The sequence below is a fragment of the Arvicola amphibius genome, chromosome 5 (genome assembly GCF_903992535.2).
Source record: "Arvicola amphibius chromosome 5, mArvAmp1.2, whole genome shotgun sequence".
Classification (NCBI taxonomy): domain Eukaryota; kingdom Metazoa; phylum Chordata; class Mammalia; order Rodentia; family Cricetidae; genus Arvicola; species Arvicola amphibius.
In genome coordinates this window covers 24,180,625-24,201,723 of record NC_052051.1, presented here as the reverse complement: position 1 = coordinate 24,201,723, position 21,099 = coordinate 24,180,625, and the positions used below count along the sequence as shown (strand labels likewise).

General features: G+C 48.6%; 2 protein-coding genes across 2 annotated transcripts; both read left to right on the top strand.

Moving 5' to 3' along the window:
• Positions 1-283: 283 nt before the first annotated feature.
• Positions 284-7,129, top strand: Bpifa3 (BPI fold containing family A member 3). Its single transcript, XM_038331333.1, has 7 exons — positions 284-410; positions 2,928-3,078; positions 4,238-4,345; positions 5,058-5,207; positions 6,100-6,184; positions 6,560-6,623; positions 7,095-7,129. The coding sequence occupies exons 1-7, from the start codon at positions 284-286 to the stop codon at positions 7,127-7,129; spliced, it is 720 nt and encodes a 239-aa protein (XP_038187261.1).
• Positions 7,130-14,080: 6,951 nt separating this feature from the next.
• On the top strand, positions 14,081-18,511 carry LOC119814800 (BPI fold-containing family A member 1-like). The gene is made up of 7 exons (XM_038330854.1): positions 14,081-14,267; positions 14,428-14,587; positions 16,124-16,231; positions 16,520-16,669; positions 17,715-17,793; positions 18,069-18,132; positions 18,471-18,511. The coding sequence occupies exons 1-7, from the start codon at positions 14,081-14,083 to the stop codon at positions 18,509-18,511; spliced, it is 789 nt and encodes a 262-aa protein (XP_038186782.1).
• The last annotated feature ends 2,588 nt before the right edge of the window (positions 18,512-21,099 follow it).

The following is a 21,099-nucleotide window of genomic DNA, read 5'->3' as shown; positions in this document are numbered from 1 at the left end:
CTCCTATTGGATGACCCAACAGTAGCTCTGGTGAGCGTTTCCAAGCAACCAAGCTTGCCTCTGCAGCCCTGGCCTCTTGCATCTACTGGCCATGTGAGCTAGCGCTGGGGGCAGCTGCCAGAGCCATTTGCACCACCTCCCACAGCATGCTGGGGGCAGCTGTGGAGCCACCTGCCTGAAGAAAGCCACAAGCCCACCCATCTGGGTGGCCATACTCACAGTCAGCTGCCTGGCTCTGCTGGACCCTTACTGACACCTGCAGGTTCAGGTGCCAGCTCCTGAGATGAATCCACTCTGGAGGCTCCTGGTCCTCCTCCTGGGATTGTTAGCCTTGCCCTCAGGCCTGCTCAAGCAGCCTTGGCCCGGACTAACCACAGCCTACAAGGATGGAAGGTCTACCCTAGCGAGAAGTGAGCTTACCCCTGGGCATGGCCTGCTGTCCATAGAGTGTGGGGAAGGCACAGCCTGGGCCCCACCACTAACTGCTGAACCACCTTGGGTCAGCCTCTCATCTAATTTATTTATCTATTATTTGTTTGTTTGCTTATTTATTTATTTTTCCCCTTTACCTTAAGTAAACAAAATTGAGTCTGAGTTACACTTTTCCAATTCATGGCATATGGTCTCTTGTTTTATGTCATTTTCTCTTTCTCTCTTATCCTATTCCCATTCCCTTACAGACCTTGTCAGGAACTGCCATGTACTTAGCATGTGTGCCTATGTCTGTCTGTATCTGGCAGGGCATGGTTGTGCATGTCTTAAATCCCAGCACCTGAGAGTCAGAAATAGGCAAATCTCTGAGTTTGAGGCCAGCCTGGTCTTACATGGTAAGACTGTCTTAAAACAACAAGCCACACCTGCATCCTTTGCAGGAGGTGTTTTAATTCATATGACTCTGACTTGTCACTTCTCGCTCTACTCCTGGCATCTCAGTTGCCTGGTGGCTGCACAGAGGCCCACACATTCATTATCTCCATTTAACTGACTGCTCCCTCGGGACTGTCACCTAAACTGTTCGTATCTTCCCATTGCTGTAAGCAACATTGACATGAGTGACCTTGGACATGTCCCCGTTAGAACATGTGGGAGAACTCTTCTTGGCTAGAGATATTCAGAAGAGATGTAAGCTCGATTTAGTTAAAAATGTTGGAATCTTCCTTAAATTGTGGTGCTGTTGTACACTCACTCCACTTGTAAGAGAACATATCTCCCCACTACTGGAGGGCATCCACCTGTATCCACCAGTCAGTGCTGCCAAAGCAAGATGCCATAGATAGGGTGGACCTGGGGTGGTGGCAGTGGAGTCAAACAACAGATGGCTATTTTTCACATAGTTCTGGCAGTTGAAAGTTCAAGTTTAAGGTACTGATATGTTTGGTATCTGGGGAGGGACCTCCTTTGCTGGCTTATGGATGGCACCCTCTCATAGTCTTTCAGAGAAGGATTATACCTGATGTCTTCCTCTTCCAAATATACCAGTTATATCAAATTAGGGCCAACCCCATGACCTTATTTAAATGTATTTACTACCAGGAAAGCACTATATCAAACACAGTTGTTCCTAGATACCTTGGGGATTGGTTCCAGGTTTCCCCTTTACATAAAATGGTGCAATGGTTTCACAGAACTGATGCAAATCCTTCCTCACACTTGAAACCATCTCCAGATTACTCATTAGATATTAGACTATGCAAATGACATGCAAATAGCTGTTATGGACCATTCAATAGATAACAGCAAGAAGAAAGACTGGAAATGCTCAGAATACAGGCAATTTTTTTCCAAATATTTCCAATCCATGGTTGATTGAATCTGCAGACAGAACAGAAGGGCAGTATTCCTCTCAAATGGCACCTGTTGACTTCACCAAACAAGAACAGTTTCAAAATCACCAATATCTCATGATAGAGTTTGTTTGGAGTCTGAAGGTCTCCTCACATCCGGGAATCACTCCAGTTGCCTCTTTCAACACTGTTCTAGTTTTACCTTCCACACTGAGGATGTTAATCCGCACCATGGATATTTATCTCTGTGTGCATCTGTGCATGGAAAGCAAAGAATCAGCTTCATTTCTGCCCACGTGAGTCAGTTTCCCAGACCTTCTACTAACCGGCCAAATGGCCAACCCAAGACTCCTTGTTCTCCACCTGCTTAGAGATCCATCTCCGTACCTAACACTTTCATTGTTGCATCTTTGTGGATCACTGCTTTTTCTGACAGACTTTTCCTATTCTTACATATGAATTTTCAAGGGTGTTGGGTTGTTCTCAAAGTCTTCCTCTTTGATCTGATCACACCCACATTCAATCTGTCTGTATATTTAGAAGAAAGGAGTTTCTTCACAATGGCAGACCCTTCTCATAGGCTTAGTGTGTTGTTAATCAGATTTTGCTCTATGCCCCATAAAATCTTAGAAAAGTTTTGAGCATAGTTTCTCAAGTTGATTTCTTGAGAATGTATAGTTTTTGCTGCAGAGTAAATGACTTTCTTTTTAATTTCTTTTATTTGCTTTTATGTGCATTGGTGTTTTGCCTGCATGTATTGTGAGGCTGTCAGAGATCTTAGAGTTACAGGGAGTTGTTAGCTGCCATATGGGTGCTGGGAATTGAACCCCAGGTCCTCTGAAAGAGCAGTCATGCTCTTAACCCCTGAGCTATCGCTTCAGTCCATTCCCATATTGTAATCCAACCTGATGGTTTGGGGTTTTTTTTGTTATTGTTGTTGTTGTTGTTTTTGGAGAGATCCTCAGCCACAGTTTCTACTAGGAAACTTTTTAAGATGGACTCATTTCTTCCCTGTGGGAGACTTGGAAACATGAATAAGTGCTCAGAAGAAAGAGGATCCCCTGGGCTCACACCAGACCTATTTTCCCTGTACCCCACTCTTACACAGCAATATGAACATCACCCTCCCTTCTCCGTTCCCAGTTATTGCGCAGGGCCTCCTGAAGCACAACGCCGAAGGCCGAATCCAGAGCATGCAACTCCTGGACCGTCTGAATGTCTCAGGGATGGTGGCCCCAGGGATGGTAGGCTGGTTGATTGGTGGCATGAACTTCCAGCAGCAGCAAGAGATCAGGTGAGACCTTGAATTCCTCTCTAGACTCTGGGGGCACTCTAGGGACTTCTGGGTCAGAGGACAAAACAGAGAGCAAGGCTTCTGAAGAAGGAAGGCACTCAAACTCAAGGAAGGCAAGACACAAAGCCCGAATGTGAGCAAGCTGGAGGCCTCTGTCAGGAGTTGTTTGGGGAGGTGGCACAGCAGGGCAATTAGCAATAACAGCTCAGTAGCAGATATGTCTGCGGTACTTCAAGCCCACCTTTGCCGCCAACTTTTGGGAAATTGTTTGGCCATTCCAACCTCACCTGTAAAATGGGGACACAGAACAGAGCCTGGATAAACATCTGGATATCAAACAAGGCCAGGGCTGCAACCAGACCCTTGAATCTCTATTTAAGCGGGGCATAGCTTTGTGGCTCTGCATAAGTAGTGGATTGCACTGCTCACAAACCTTGGGCCCTCATCAGGTAAACAGTCACAGTGATAGTCCCACTGGAGGAGATGCTAGAAACTCTGACAGTCCTGCACAGAACTTCTGTGGTAAATACATGGGACAGATAACCCTTGGTAGCTGGGGTTTCCATGGCATTACTGGATACATCCTACCCAGAGCTACTGAGACTGCTCCCTAGAACCTTACTTCCCAGGTCTCCATTCGGCCCTGAGTGCCATTCTATTGTACAGTTTGTATCTTATTCCAAGAGTAGAGAGGAACCAGGGGACAAGGGGCTGCATGAAGGCCACCCAGGCTGCCTCACTAGCCCAGGGAGGAACTGAAGAGGTGGTGTGAGCAGTGGAGGTGCTCACACTCATGCATATTGCAAGTAGGCCAAGGTGGTTTGCAGGCAGCAAGTGGGGGTAGAGTGTGGGAACACTGAGGAGCTTCCCTGCGGAGTCCCAGACAGATGACAGGGCAGTTTATCATGAAGGGAGTCTTGGTCTGAGAGGTGTCCCAGTGTCCTGGGATGGAGGGTCCTGCCTGTCAACATCTGGCTCTGGACTGCACAGTCCACAGCTGTGGGGAATGTTTCAGGAGCCCTGGGAAAGCTGGCCACCCAGGCTGTCAGAGTCTCCACACCAAGTTCTGATTCCCAGCCCCTCCTTGCAGCCAAGGCTGGCCTCACTTCTGAGTTGCCATCCCTCACCTTTGTGGGGCTTCTCCTTTTTCTACGGGTAGCATCAACATCACCAATGTGCAACTGGACTGTGATGGGATCCAGATGGCGCTGCCTAAAGAGTGGTTCTCGACAAACATCACACTGGAATTTGACGTTGAATTCCGACTGTGAGTCCTACCTAACAAAGCAGTGTCTCTCAGGCACTGTTCCTCCTTCTTGGGAGCTCAGGGTGGGGTGAGGCAGGAAAGACTAGGAAAGCCATATCAGGGGACCCCCAACTCAAATCCTGACTCCCTGCACTGACTTACTGTGACCTGGGATGAGTCACTCTTCCCTGAACCTTGGTTTCTTCTTCTGTAGCAAAGATAAGATGACGCTCATAATGAAGGGGTCATTTGTGAGATCAGCAGGGAAGGTCCCATGGAAGAATGGGGTAGCCACTCTTCCTCTCCCTCTGCTCATTTCTCTCCTGCTCAAACTTCCTGTAAGGGAGTCAGGAGCTGCACCCACATGGAAAAGTTCTTAAAATAGCAGCTTACTCTAAACTCTTGAATTTCCCAAAACTCCTAAATGACATCCTTAAGCAACTTTCAAATGTCACTCCAAGTTGGAAGTGGGGAGGGGTGTGGGAGTGGCTTCAGTGCTAGAGCCCGCGCTTAACACGCCCAGGCTTTGCATTCCATTTCCAGCACCAGAAAAAGAAAACCAAGCATAGAGGTCTCCAGGGTCGATGGCTGCTTTCTCCTTACTCACTAACCTAGGCTTTAGCAGACATGGTTGTTGGGAGGACAGTGGGTGGTGCCTGGCTTTGCTGCTCTTCTTGCTGGCTTCCCCCCACCTCCTTCTCCATCCCTTCTGCCTCCTCCTCTCTCGCCACAGGCCCTTCAATTCAAATATCATCAAGACGCATGCCCGCATGGGCCTTGCTGCAGAGTCCTGGCTGGAGAAAGATGAGTTTGGCCGGAGGGAGCTAGTGATGGGCAGATGCCACATGGAGCCCGACAGTGACGGTGCATCTATGTCCACTGAGTAAGGCCTCCCTCCCGCCCTTGTGGGGCAGCCCTGACTCATGAGCAGCTGTGGCTTATATAGTCCCCCCATGTCCTCATGAGACCAAGGCAGACTTCATCGTTTCACCAGGACTTGCTCCTCCTGTGCCCCCCTCCCAGAAACTCTGTGGTCACTGACCCCATCCCATTCTCCACCCACCACAGAAATAAGTTTCTCCCCTTGGTTCCCACCCCAAAACCTTTGAGGAGAATAACAAATTCAGAAAAGCCTCTTGAGCCTTCTGTTCTCACCCCTGCCTGGTTCTGTGACTATTCATCCTCTGCCATCGGTCACTCCTCTTCACACCCCTACACATAGCAGTATCTCTTTGAGAATGCCTTTCTGGCCCTTTTAAGCACCTTATGAAGGTATGTCCAAGTACTCCTTAAGAAGTCCCTAGCGCCAGGCACCCAGCCTAACGAGACACCAGGATGAACAAGACAGACACAAGAGACACGGAGGTCTAGGGATGGCGGATCAGCTGCGTGTCTCAACACACCACTGTGAGGAGTGTGCTGACTTCTCCCTGTAATTCCCAAGTGCTGGGTCACAACGCTTTCGTGCTTGCCCACATAAACACCAGGCGTGTGGTGCCAGCTTAGGCTGCAGCAGACATTGGCAAGGAAGAGGAAGACCATGAACTCTAGGGCTTTCCTGCCGTGGTCCTGCAAAGAATCAGCACTTACTCTCTGTGTGACCTTGGCCATGTAACGTCACCTCTCTGGGTCGCCATTGACTAAAGTTAGCAAGAATACCTCCCTAGAAGGTCAAGTAAGGATTTGGAATAGGAGAGTGTATTCAGTACCTACCTCCCAGCGTTGGTGTGGCCTGGACTGATTATTCTATCCTGAATTCCCACCTCTTTTCCTAGGGAAGTCCCACCCAAGATGAAACATTTTCTCCACAACCTCCGAGAAAGCCTGGGGAAAGTTATCCCGAACCTAGTAGAAAGTCAGGTAAGGTATCCAGGAGTTCCATCTGCCCTGCAGGCTTCCATGAGTCTGAGGATCAAAGCACACATCTGGGTAATTTAACAGAGATCTTTTAATCCTGGGCTTTGGGACCTAACAGCAAATCCCAATTGCCATGAGATTGTTTCCACAAGCAAGGGACAGCCACCCTAAGTGTCCCATATCTTCATGTGCAGCACAGGGAGCTGAAGTCCCTACCTCAGAGTTGTGGGGCTTTAGGATGTGGGGCATGGATGTGCTGTTCATGGCTCCTAATGGTTGACTGAATCCTGCTGGAATCCAGGGGTGCAGGGACTTCTTGCCCCAGATACCTCAGTTTCTTCCTATCCCTGACTGATCGTCTTTGTGGTGGGGACCTAGGTATGTCCTCTGATCGGTGAGATCCTCCGGCAGCTGGATGTGAAGCTGTTGAAAGGCCTCGTGGGTGAGTGTTGGGGTCCAGCCTGGGAGGCCTCTTTGGGATTGGTAGATACTAAGGGAGGAGCCATAACTCTCATGTACTGTGAGAATATACTATAGGGACTCTATTGCAATGTCCCCCCGCCAAGAGAATGGGAAAAATAGAAGGAACCCCTGCCAACCAGGTTGTACCCTACCCAGAGATTCTAGCTTTCCCCAAGAACTCTGTAAGTCCAGTAGGGAGAACACTCTGATCTCAACTCAAGACTACTCCTGCTCCAGAGACAGCTGGACTGCTTCAGCCCCTGCCCTGATGGAGCTCACAGTCTTGGGAATAGAAGGCAGGAAGTCATCCATCAGGGATGTCATTCTGAGCGAGTGATGGGAATGTTCTTGGCCCCAGTCCTTGGAGGATGGACGCGAAAGCTCTCCCTTCTCTGTGGACCTCGGGATCAGAAGGGTCACCTGGAAACCAAGGCTCCCCTTCTCCTTTCAGAACAGGTGGCTGCTCATAATCTTGGTCAACTCTGAATCAGCCAAACCCCTTGGGTGCCAGGCTTGAGGGGCCTCCCACTGCCTGCCGTTGGTCAGAAGAAGGTACTTCCGGTTGAGACCTTAAGTCTCTCTTAATGTGGGTTTTCTGCTGTACCCTGGAAACATGACCCCCAGGTTCCAAGACATCCTGTCCTCTCCAACAATAAACTCTAACTCTGAAGGATACACTAGCCCCACCGGGAGGGTACACCACCACCTCTTAACCCGACCCTTCCTTGAGCTTTAGTGTAAACATCCCGATTTGCTCACCAGCCCAGTAATGGTGGGGAATGCTCACTCTAGCCTGTTGTTGGCAGCCAGGGACCTTGCTCAAAGCAGGGAAGGGCCAGTGATGTCTCCCTCCTCATTTGCTCAGCGATGTTTAGCGAGCACCTACTCTGGGCCATGTCTGTTGCTGGGCTCCCAGAGGTCACAGAGGAAGCATAAGAGGAAGAAATCAAAAGAGACCCAGGATCAGACCAGATTCAGCTCTATAAAGGCAACCAGTGTCCTCAGTACTCACGCAAAAGAAAGCAAGAGGGCAGGCTCAGCAAAGGTGGTTTGGGGCACAAATGAGTGGATGACTCCTGACTTGAGGACTCACTATCTGTGTCTTAGACAAAGGCCAGCACCCTTTGGGCATTGTCACCTGCAATGTGGGACTAAAGGTTTTTCAAGACCCATAGCATGCTGCTGACATCAGGGGAATCACACCGACCCTTCAGGACACTGGCCGCATTCAGTCAAGCTGAGCTTTGCACCTGGCTAGTCTTGTGGCAGGGTCCCCACAAGGTGTCAGAAGACAAGGGTGTTGTGGTAGCCATGCTTACAATAGCCCTAAAGCAGCAATCTTCCTGAATGGCTACAGAGGACTGACAGACAGGTAGGAAGGCAGCAGAGCCACACGCTGTGACAAAATAGTTTACAAAAATGACAGCCCACTTCACACAACAATTTGGGTGACCCTTCTGAAGTTGCATCAGAAAAATCCAACCTAAAGAGCACGTGTTGCAACTCCAGTGACACAGGACAAAAACAACAAAGCTAAGGCACACTGCTAGAGGTTAGGGTAATTACGGTAGGGCAAGGCCCAACAGCAGGGAGGGACTTCCAGAGAAGTGGTCATGGTCTATTTCTCGGCCTGGTGCTGGCTGTGGGGAAAAGTGTTCTATCTGTGGAAAGCTCATTCAGTTCATTCAGTTATGTGTGTATGTACCTTTTTTATAAGACATAATATTATAACAATGTTTAAAATAAAATATTTAGCATGAAGCACATGTGTGTGGGGTATATAAAAAACATTTGCAAGATATTGTCTAAGTGGAAAATGTTTATTCAAGGCCATTGAGTTCATTGTTAACTATCCGCCTACTAGCTACTCAGCGATTGAGTGTTGATTTCCATTCTAATTCATCAAAAATTGAGGATCAATATCACATATTAATAATAACAGCATGGTTAGAAAGACGGCTCAGTGGTTAAGAGCTCTTACTGCTCTTCCAGAGGTCCCCATTTCAGATCCCAGCACCTGAACATAACTGCCTGTGATTCCAACTCCAGGAGAATCCAGTGCCCTCTTCTGGTTTCCATGAGAGTACACATGGCATACATACACATACACAGAAATAAAAAAATCTTTAAAAGTAAATAATAGTAGCACATGTTATAAGCACATGACAAGTCTTCAGCGTCTCATTAAATGCCTCACAGTGACTCTGTGAGGTGCGAAATTGTCTCCTAGCTTAAACACGAGAATTCTGAGAGTCACTTGCCTAAAGTCATACAAAGAGGAACAGGCCATGTCAGCCCAGTCAACCCCATCAGTTACGCGCTGGCAGCAAGATTCCAAAACTCAGACACTTAATTGTGAACCCCTCTCCCAGGTCTTTCCTCCCTCCCTTCTAGCCCCGCTCCAGCCTTCCCTCCCACTCACGGGGTCGGGGGGAGGCGATGTGATGAAATCCAGGCTCAGGAGAATTGACAAGCTCAAACAAGGAAGTCTTAACTGCTCAGAGCTGAGAAGAGGGCCAGAGAACTCCTCTGTCTCCATCTCTCAATTCAAACCCCCTAATCCGAAATGCTTCACTGGGGATTTGCAACCCTAAACGCCATGTTCCTGAACATTCCACTTGATAGCCTTTGGCTTACAGGGTTCTTCCTGCTCTTGAGTCAAAGAGCAAACACAGGAGGGCTAGGCCGAAAGGCCGCTTCCTTGGGAGAAAGCTTTTGTCTGTATTCCTCCTGACACCTTCGGGGTTGTCTCAAGGTCTCCATCAAGATGCCTCCTTGGTGTTCTCCATCCTGTCTTTGTTCCAAGGTTTGCAGAGTTCAGTGCCTTTCCACACTTGTTCCCAGAACACCTTGTTTGACTATGGACCCCTCTGGTGCTCTTGGGGTCCACAATGATGGGTGGATAAAGCAGACATTTATCCCCAAATAGTCAGAACTTTTGTCCAGGTCCTACCTCTGGGTGCCTTAAACCTTTTTTGCCCCTTGGTGTCCAGGCAGCCTTTGAATAGGCTATGTAGCTGGAGCTACACCACTTTCCCCAAACTTTAACCTCTCACAGCCTTGGGAGGTGTTTGTGGTTAACTCCTTGTTATAGGTGAGGTAACCTAACTCAAAGACAAGCCTTGAAAATGTTCTAGAGATTTCCCTCATGGTCCCTATGGCTAGCATTGATATATCTCATATTCTAAAGTCCACAAAGGGAGTAGCCTTCAGCTTGAGTTAGTACCACAATTTTTTTTTAAATTTAAAAATGAATGAAACAGAAAAGAAAGAGAAAAAGAAAAGGATGAGGAGAGAAACATTTTTCCCAGCATCATTCAGTTGGTGATAAGCCCTGTCAGATTTGGAACTCTGTGCTCGCTGACATCATGGCCCATAGGAGGCCTCCAGAGACCATGGCCAGTTCCTTTGGAACTGAAGACTCTGTAAACTTGTTCTTGAAAGGCACTGAAACAATACAGCCCTAAATGATGACAGCCTGTTGTCACCTTTCTCTAGCTGAGGTGACCTCAGGCAGGTCACAACCTTATTTGAACCTCAGTCCCTCCCCCCAAAGGATTGTGATAAGTGGTTTAAGTCCCCAGTGTCTCCTCAGAGGGCTTTGCCACTGCCTGTCCCTGATGCTGGTGAGGTCAGTCTCAAGGCTAACACTCCTGAGAAGACCCATTTTCTCACCAAATTCCCTCTCTCCCTTCCTCCCTCCCCCAACCCCTCCTGCACTCTGGAGTTTCCAAGTTCATCTGAAATCCTTGTTTACCTCCTGTGTATCCTATTCCCAAGTTCTAGAGAATGAACCTGGAACAGAGTTTCCTTTTAACAAGAAAACTCCTCTTTGCTCTTTAAAAATGGCTGTAACTCAGTGGCCTTTGGGGTGTCTTCTACACCACCCTGCCACATTTTTCTTAAGAAAGCACCCCGATAGATTTTTCATAAGCCTCTGCAAGTTATATCCTTCTGTTTGTAGCGAATTTAGAAAACAAAGCAGAACCGTGATTCACGCACGCCACCAGTATAGGCTCCTACATACGATCCACCGGGCGGGGAGTGGGGGAGTCGCTTCTGACATGAGGTTTCTCTGAAGCACATTGGGCTTCATCAGTGTCACCTGGTATGGAAAGCTGGGTCTGGAACATTAGCTGTGGCCGCTGTGTGTCTGTCAGGAGCTTCCCTGCTGGCACACCCAGTGTGCAGCCCATGGACCTCCTCAAGGAGTAATTCCAGCCGAAGCAGAAATAGGGACTTTATGTCTCCTAAGTCTAGGGTTTGGGCCCAGTTACTGAGGGCAGCTGGGTGCTCTGCTCTCCAAGGGCAGAATGGATGGGAAATGTTTCAGACCGAGATGCCTGGCCCCTGCTATGATGATCGCATAAAGCCGTACTAGGTGAGAATTCATCCAAGTTCACACTGAAAGAAGAGCGCCTTTACTGAATGCTACCCTAGTGTGTTTACCTCAACTGGGATTTTTATTTTTATTTTTATTTTTTTTATTTATTTATTTTTTTTTTAACTGGGATTTTTAAAACTCAGGGCAGAGAGCTGAAAGTAAACACATGAGGGTGTAAAACAAGAGTGCCCACCCTCAAGACTGGACAATTTCCTATCCTGGAATGGGAGTGGGAAGAATGAGAGAGAAACTGATGAGAACAGAGCTCCAAGGGGCCCAAAAGGCGTCACACACTGCCTCTCTCCCCGTAAGACAGAACTCAACATGGATGGATGCAGGAAACTCCACAGGCGTGCTGAGTTGGGGACAGAGGGTGCCTGTGCTCACACCCATGCCCAGGGCCAAGACAGTGAGTGTCTCAAGGAGAGCCGGTGAACCAGAGAGCTTAGGTGGGGACGGGCAGCTGGGCCAACAGCCACCCATAGTTTTGCCTGAGGGTCTGGGCATAGACTATGCTGGGTGTCCAAGGAGGAGGTGGTAAATGCTAAAGCGGAGGAAGCCAGGTGGTCTACGACGCGTCTGTTTTTCCAGTTAAGTCCAAGGACAAGGTAACCTCCTCTGAGCACCGTGGTAAAGGTAAGGCCCCTGGAGCAGAAATGAGACCTCAGAGGGAAATGAAGACATTTCTCTAACTGAGCAAAATGCCATCAGAAATAGCAGGTGTTGAGTAAATGGGAGGAACGTGTAGACGCCTATGCTACCCAACGAGATGCAGACCGCTCCACAAGTGTGTTCTCCTCGTAGCCCTGAGCTGTGTGACACCATCTCCATCTTACACAAGGGGTAAACGTTTCCATAACTGGAGGGAGCCCACCCAGGCTAGTATACAGCTAGGACCCAACCTGCCCTGTTTCCTGCTATAACCCATACCCAACCTCTTAACTTTAAAGATTTCTATTAGCCAAATACACAACCTCATCTCTTTTCCAGACTTTATCTGCCTCCATTTACCCAAAGGTTAGTAGCAAGACTTACTCTCAGACCTGGCTTAGGGACATGCCTGTCATCCCAGCGCTCAGGAGTCTGAGGCAGGAGAATCAGTTCAAGGACAGGTTGGGCTTCATAGTGACTTCAAGGCAATCCCATGTGATATCGCATGGCCTGGTTGTTCTCACAATTTAAGACCTTGGCCTATACCTGTCTTGGTTTTTCCCTCTGTAAAATAGTCCTCATAGTCCTAAGTAGTGGAAAGCAGTGCTTTATTATTTACCTGAGGAAAGTCTAGGGCTAAGGGGGAGGTCAGGAGGCTGCAAGATAGTCCCAGAAAGATGTTTCCAGAACCAAGAAGTGGGAGGTATAATGTGGAAATCAAATTGGAGAGAAGTGTGGGGAAGACTCAAGCCCCAGTTTCTCACTAAAGAAACCCAAACCCCTCTGGCCAGGATGAATGGACCTGGCACATGCTGGAGCCTGGCAAGTATTCACTCCTGGTCTTGGTTCCTTGCCATTATTATCCAAAGAGTTGACTTCAAGCTCTACCACTTCCTCTCTGGACCGTTTGTGCTAACCAGGCCCCAGGTTCCTCCTCTGTAAGGAAACAGTAGTGACCTTTTTGTCCCAAGATCTTATGAGTACCTGCAAGCACATGATTGCAACGTACCAGGGGCTTGAAAAACAAAAGATCCACCTCATACACGCACACAAATGAAACTGAGGGGTAGTTCAAGATGGGGGGCAAATGTGGTTTGACTCTTAACACCGTGGGAACAAGAGTTTGCCAACCGTAGAAAAAGAATAAGACCAGGGGCAAGAGCACACAGGAGGCGAGAGCCAGATCAAGGTTCCTGAGGGATCTGACAGACTGTTCCTTTCAACACTGACAATCTGACTTTCAGCCCTGTGAGCATGGGTCTTCAGCCTCTGCCTCATGCATGAAACCATGAAGTCTTGAGTAAGCCTCCATCTCAGATTTTCTTGTTTAATTTGTGGACTGAGCAGCTTAACTGACTCACCTGTTAATGTGATTGACAATTATTTACTTTGGAGAGCCCTGAAAGACACTTCCACATTGCAGAAATTGGAATTATCTCGAAGCCCATCAACCAATATCAGGTTTCCCAATTCCCACTCTATAAAAGAAGCTGATTCCTCTGGGGCAGAAGCAGATAGGAGAGAAGTCCAGGACAGCTGCTGAGACCTCGAGACTCAGGTGAGACCTGCCCCTTCCTTTGCTCCACAGATGCTCTGGGGAGCAGGAGGCCATGCGCCTCACTGTAGGCTCATGCTGGCAGATGGTACTGTTACTAACTGGGGACCTTCCAAGAGAAACAGCGGTGGCCTTGGTCCGGGGCAAGGGACTCTGTTCACTCACCTTTCTTAGAGACGGTAACATTGTTGGTGCAGTGGGCTCTCAACATGCCCGAAGTCAAGGCTGGAGGGAAGGAACTTTAACTTCAGGTTCCATCACAGTTGAGAAGCTGTCTATGGTCATATGACCTTGGAAATTCCATGGCTCTTGATGGTATCTACAAACCATCATGGCCCAAACCATCCAAAGACCAAAGAACCATCCCTTAGGAGAGATGATGGCCGAGCAGTTCAGATCTTCAGCCTCTGCCATGTTGGAGTCTCTTCATCCACACTGGGGAGTCAGGCCACCACAGCCACATGCCCAGCCCCAGAGTAACTCTGACGGTCACTTAACTACACAGAAGCTTCTGGGTCAGGCATGCTTGACTTCAGCTCCTCTCTCTGCTGCAACCTGTGACATTGGGGGAGACTGCCTGGAGTCACTGGGCCTCTGCTCCAACTGTGCACTAGAGGTTGTCCATGCCCGTGTCTGAGGATGCGGTGACAATGAAGCTGGTGACTGAATGGATCAGCCTGGGGCCTGGGACAGATGACACTATGGCAGTGTTAGCTATTGTTGCTAGTTATCACTCCCTTCAGGGAGTGGGAAGAAACCCCACACCTGGGGACAGGGCAGGCAGTGCATAGAATCTTCTGATACCCATACCACGGTGACTTGTTATTCTTTCTGCAGATACCAAGAGATGCTTCTAGTCGGGAGCCTCGTTGTCCTCTGTGGGCTGCTGGCCCAGAGTTCAGCCCAGCTGGCAGGCCTGCCTTTGCCCTTGGGCCAGGGTCTGCCCTTGCCCCAAGGCCAGGGCCTGCCCTTGCCTCTGAACCAGGGCCTGCCTTCAGATCCCACAGGTCATCTTGCTGGCAGTTTCACAGATGGTGAGTCTATGACAGCCTCTTTCGGGGCATGTGTGGATGCGTGTCTGTGTTTACACATGTGTGCTCTCGTATATTCAACCTCCCGGTACGCAGTGAGAACAAGGCTGCGAGGACCTAAGGCAGCAGATGTGACCCCTAAGCACCCTTTTCTCTTTTGCAGCTCTCAGTGGTGGTCTGCTGTCTGGAGGACTGCTGGGCAATTTGGAAAATATTCCACTCCTGGATATTGTAAAGTCTGGAGGAGGCACTTCTTATGGCCTGGTTGGGGGCCTGCTTGGAAAACTGACTTCATCAATCCCTTTCCTGAACAACATCCTTGAGTGAGTTTCCCAAAGAGGGACTTGGTTCCCACTAATAGCTGAATACCTGCCAGCCCCAGGCAGCAGCCCTACAGAGAGAGAGAAGGGGATGGGGATTGAGCATGAAGCCAAGACTCAATCTCCAGGCCTCTCTCCACTCTATAAGGAACAGTGGCCCTTTTGACCTGTAGCTGCCCCCAGTCCTAAGGCACATACATCCTGGGCTCCAGGAGCAGCTGTTATCCCCATGACAACCCTTCCATGTCAACTCCAGTATCCCCAGTTCCCAGATGGAGAAACTGAGGCACAGAGATATGCCTGTGCTCACATAGCTAGGGTGATGCAGAGTCAGGAGTCTAACTCAGACAAGCACCAACCTGGGGCCTTTTCTGCCCACTGCTCATCCCTTCTGGGGAATGTGAGCTGTCACTAGGCTACCCTCCTCAACCGTATCACCTCAGTGATGTGGTGGAGACTTGATGTGGGGCTTCCCATGAGCCACTCAAGAGCTTCCTAGGCACAAAGCCACCATGGGGAGCTTATTGCCAATGACCAGATACCCAACCTGAGTCCTTAGTAAGAACAGACCAAAGCCATTGCCAGGATTGCCAGCCTCCCAAGCCTTTGCTTCCTGACCTGGAGACAGTACAGGCTTCAGTTTGATTGCCATCAGACTGTCTGTGTTGGACAATCCAGAGTCAGGCACTTGGTCTCCTGGACTTGGTTACTCCATCTGTGAGATGGGGTTATACGCACAAAGAAAGGATAAGGAGACCAGGGAAGGGCAAATACCTGGCAACATGGATGGCACAGGGAAAGGTCCCTCCCACCATGTAGCATTTTTTCTACCCTCTCTTCTTTAATCCTTGTGATAATCATTGAGAGCTGATATGCTATTACAGGTTACAACAGAACAAGTGATTTCTGCCATAAGTTCTGTACAGGGTTTATACCCTAGTTGCCCATGTACCTTCTATGACAGTCCACCCACCCATCCATCCATCCACCTACCCATCCATCCACCCATCCATCCATCCATCCATCCATCCATCCATCCACCCACCCATCCATCCATCCACCTACCCATCCATCCATCCATCCATCCATCCATCCACCTACCCATCCATCCATCCATCCATCCATCCATCCACCTATCCATCCATCCATCCATCCATCCATCCATCCATCCATCCACCTATCCATCCATCCATCTTTCCTTCCTTTCATCTAACTACTCGCTCTTCTCTCCACCATTCTACACATCCAATTACCCATCTCCTCCCAGCCCACAGAACCATCCATTTGCTTTATAAGATTCCATGTTGTCATGTGCAGTCTCTTTCATCAAATACCTCCTAGACTTCAAATGGACAGAGGGTGTGTCCGCATTCAATCCAGGCAGAATTTAAGGAAGAATGATGCGACTGAAAGACTCTTGTCTTCCTCATCTTGAGGGGCCAGCTGTCCCTCCGAGATGGGTAAATCTGCATGATAGCAGCTCCTAGGCTTCAGACCTGAGACACTGATTTCTGTCCTCTCATGTTGTCCCCTAAACAGCCTAAAAATCACTGATCCCCAGCTGCTGGAGCTTGGCCTTGTGCAGAGCCCGGACGGCCATCGTCTCTATGTCACCATCCCTCTGGGCTTCATGGTCAAAGTGAAAACGTGAGTAGGGCTCAGGGAGGCTGGGAAGGGGGTGGCTCCCAAAGGGAGAGCTTGATGGCTATGTGAACTGCAAGTGTCTGGGCCTCCAGCCTTGCACAGTTGCTGCTATGTTGAGCAAACTGAGCCATGTAGTTTGGCCTCTCTGAGCCTTGCTTTCTCCTTCTTGGGAGATAAGAACAACTATGAAAACTCTTGGTAAGGTGAGGCTGGCCCTGCTATCAAGAAGAAACCCTCCAAGTGCATGAAAGGGATGGGTGCCAGTTGGGTTACTTCCTTCTTTTCTGGCAGGCCCCTGGTTGGAAGTCTTTTGGAATTGGCTGTGAAGCTGAACATCACCTCGGAAGTCTTAGCCGTGAAAAACAATCAGGGGAGGGTCCACCTGGTTCTCGGTGACTGCACCCACTCCCCTGGCAGCCTGCAGATCATCTTGCTCGATGGGTGAGGCCAAAGAGCTAGCTAGCTTCTCCCACCCAGAAACGGCAGGGTGGAATTACAGAACAATGGAGGACAGGCGAGTAAGAGGATAAAAAGAGATCTGTGCACACGAGGAGGAGATGGGTAGGTAGAACGACGTGTGTGTGCTTGGCGAGAGAAGGGAAAGACAGACAGACGTGGACAGATGGGTAAGCCAATGCATACATAATGCTCGCTTATCCCTTGTTAGACAGAATGGCCAATTCTTAGTGCTATGAAAAAGCAGCAGTGTACACATCAGCGACCTGAATGCTTTTTGTCTGTTTTGCCTACTTCATGGACCTTCACCGACAGTCTATCTAAAGTTATCTAGTTATTACAAAGAGGCAAATTGCACTGCTGTGAGTTGCTCAAAAAGTAAGGGAGATGGTGTTAGAGAACATTATTCTGCTTATCACGCCATCATATTTATAATAGGGTGGCCAATTTTATAATGGATTAGGCAATAAATAGTTTAAATTTCAGTCCCACCTATCACAGGGGATGTGAGCTTCACTGGCAATTCTCCAATTTTGTCTCATATTATTTACTTGTAATGCAAAACTACATTGAGATGATTGGCAGAATCCTCCTAAGCGCTGTATAGATGTAACACTTATTTGGATTGCTTGCTTCAGTTGCCTGTCACATGGCATGTCATGCAAAGTACATAGGACCTGTCCACAACATGGCTCACATTTGATAAAAGCATATATTGGGTTTTGTGTGTATCTTTCCATTGAGTTCCCATAGTAAGAAAAAAACTAAGATCTGCTCATATATTCATGGATTTCAGTCTTGTTATGCACCTACTACATCCCTGAAATGTGTGTTTACATTCATCTGTGTGCTTGTCTGGATGAGTGTAACTTTTCATCTAGGATCCTTGCTATTACATCTGCCAGGGACATGAGTGTGCAAGATCTGGTCTCAGTTGCCCAGTGCCAAGACTGAGTGTGCGTAGTGGCTGCTGGACTCCTCCAGACCAACCCCCAAGCCTCTAGGTCACATGCATGCCTTTCTTTTCCAGATCCACTCCCCTTCAAAGCTTTTTAGACAGCCTCACAGTGATATTGACTAAAGTCCTCCCTGACCTGGTGCAGGGCAAGGTAAGGGATCAAAGTGACTGACCTGCTCCATGGGTCTTAGAGCTTCTCGGGCTGAAAGAGAACTCTGGAGTGAACTAAACTGAGCAACTATATATGAAAAGTGAATCCAGCCCTCAGCCCATCTGTCCTGTGGTCCACCCCTCCAAACACATTGGTTGGCTCCTTCTAGGCTGTAGAAAGTATTTCTGAATATATTCCACCCTGGGCATGCTGCTTCTCTGAGGGTCTCCTTGCCGGAGGTCTTGTTTCTAATTCCACTCTCTGGCTTGGGTCAGGTATGTCCTCTGGTCAATGCAGTTCTCAGCCATTTGGATGTCACTATGGTGCACGACATTGCTGGTAAGTGCTGTTTCCAGGTCTCCCACTCCAAGGAAGCATCAGTTTCCCCCAAGGAGTTTTATCCCTGAACATCGGGGGACAACCAGACCTCATTGACTTCATCCCTTTCTCTTTGGGGATGTCTTTGTTCCCATGAATGATCCAGATGAGGTTGAAGCAAAGCCTGCCTCCCCATCTAAGCCTGACCTGAGACTGGCTGGGCTATCTGGAGGAGGAGGCTCAGCCTTCCCCACATACCTGAGCATGGTAACCATGACTGGTGACCAGAGCTCTTGCTGGACTTCTTCACTGCCAGAACGTGACTCTAATCTGACTTTTGTGTTGTTTTTGTTGTCCAGAATTACTGATCCATGGACTAAAAATTGTCATCAAAGTCTAGGCCTCCCAGGGAGGGAGGATCTGCCTTCATTGAGCTGGTGAGCACTGTTCCACATTCCTCAGTACTGGAGGATAGGTCATTGTCCTTCTAGAAGGAAGCAGGACCTAGGGACAATATCATCAGTATTAGTCAGCTTTCCGTCTCTGTAATGAAAGACCTAATATAATCAGCTTATAAAAAGGAAAGGGTTTCTTTTGGCTCACAGTTTTGCAGACCCGGTTCATGACCAATCCTTCTATTGCTTTGGGACTGTGCTAAGGCAGTGTGTCTTAGTGGAGGAAACCATTCATTCATTCAGTAGCCAAGAGGCACCAAGAAGTAGAATTCCAATTCCCTCTGAGGGAAAGCTCTAGCCACCTAAAGGCCTCCTGCTCCCCAGAGACCTCACTCCCACTGGTTCCATTGTCTCCCAGCACCACCGCCCTGGGGACCACACCTTTAACATCTGGGCCCTTAGAGAAATGTCTAAGATTCAAGTTATAGCAATATCCAAAGAGAAAAAAGCATCCACACGATGACACACAGAAATATCTACAAAGATCCACAGAGAAGCCGACAGAGGAGGAGAGACACAGATGCTGTGTGAACACAACAGCAAAGAGAAACACGCAGCATCCTGGACTCACACACATATGAGCCAGATACATATGTGATGCAAATGCATGCAGTCCCACACCACTATTCTTACACATATGTGCAAACATATACAGACTCACTACAGTCAAGTCCACACAGGTCCGAAGACAACACCTGCACAAAGAGTCAGGCTCCTTACGGCTGAGGTCTTATCCTTGGGTCTCAGCATACCTCTGTCCCTCAGAGGCCAGTGTGATGATGAACAATACCAGTGAGAGTCACTGGCTTCACGTCTCCCTCCTGATCGAATTCTTCTCCCAACAGAGAAGAATTGTGGCTGCTCAGTCTCCTGCTTCTTGCCCAGTGTCCCATGGCTCACAGGAGGGGGCTCCTGTCCTGGAAAATGATACGCCTCTCCAAGGAACCCGATCTCCTCCTTTCCCATCAGGAATGATTAATCCCATGATTATCACTAAATAAAATGGCTCTTCATCTGCACTTATGGCTTGTGTTCTTCAATATTACTTGAGGCTTTAGAAGCTAGAACGAGCACTACCTAGCAATCAGGGCCATGCCCTAGAGACTCATTCTGAGTCTGAGTGATCTTGAAGAGCAGAGGGCTGGGTTCAGGTGAATGGAGATTTGGGCGGCTGCCCTGCTGTGCTTAGGTGGTGTGAATAAACACTTAGGCATTGTTGTTCACATACAGGTTCCCACAAGGAGCGAAGCAGCCGATAACAGATGTGCTCCAGAGCTGGGCATGAAGGGGGGTGTGAGGACATATGTGTCTCTGACTCATATCTCAGGCTGGGTGTTGGAAGCAACCAGGAATGTGAGAACGTGAACTGATCACGGCAGGAAGAGAAGGCCTGAAAGGGAGGGGGCCACTCTGTGTGGTGATGCTTGGGAGACCCTTAAGAAGACACCTGGAAAGCTAAAGAACATTGTCATACTGGCCTCTTCCCTGTTCTTCTGGCAACAGAAAGACAGAATGGCAAAGAAAACAAGCAAAAGGAAGGAGGGCTAACTGCTTGTGAATAGCAAGGCAGAGGCTAATAGGGGTTGTCATCTTTTTTAGGGGAAACAATTTAGAGGAAAGTTGAGAGGGTATAAAAAACTGAAAAATTGGATGCAAGAAAGGAGTCGCTAGAAGATCAGAAAATCAAAATCAAAAGCCCACAGTCTTGGTTTAAAAAAAAAAAAGCAGTCAGTGGACACCAGAGCCAGGGAAGGGGTAGAGCAACTCTAAGACCTCTTTCACAGAGCAATGACATCATGTGACCTGCTCACTGGGTCCCTGCAGGGTCAGCTTTTAAGTTTTCCTTCATTTGACCTGACTCAGAGTTCACAGACTAGAAACACACAACTTCTCGGATGTGCGTTTGCTGAGAAACACTCGGGGGTCTTGCTTAGCACTGGCTGCCTGAGGTGGTAGTAACGCTGAACACAAACAATGATGCCCCTGTGATAAAGCTTCAAAGGACAATCCAGGAGATAGGATGTAGGCTTTGAAAATGGTCAGCACATTTGTGGGATTCCAGGAGGCCATGCATGCATAAAATGGGGAACTGCCTGGGTCCAGCGGGCCCCATGGGCCTTTAGTTCTGCAGAACTATCAGTATGTCAGGGCATGTACTTGAATCTTGGACCACATCTGGTGGTTCACTCCCTCCTGGTGAGCTGGCTATTTGATGGTAGAGCCTGCTGAACCCTAGAATTTCTGACTGGGACACTCTTGTCTGTGCCAGTTCCTTTTGGAGATACAGTTCTGTTGAGTTCATCCATTTGTACTGGTGGGGTTTCATTGAGTGCCAAGGGTTTGTTGTAACCCCTTACCAGCCCTTGTGCCTTGGAAGCCTGCTGAACTAAAGTGGCCTTTCCATTGTGACAAGGTTGTTTGTGACATTCCTGCCTCAGTAAGTACAGGATAAACAAAAGAAGCATCTCATTTCCCTCCAGCTACACAGCACAGCTTTTGCTGACTAACCCACAGGGGCTTGGCTGGCAGGCAG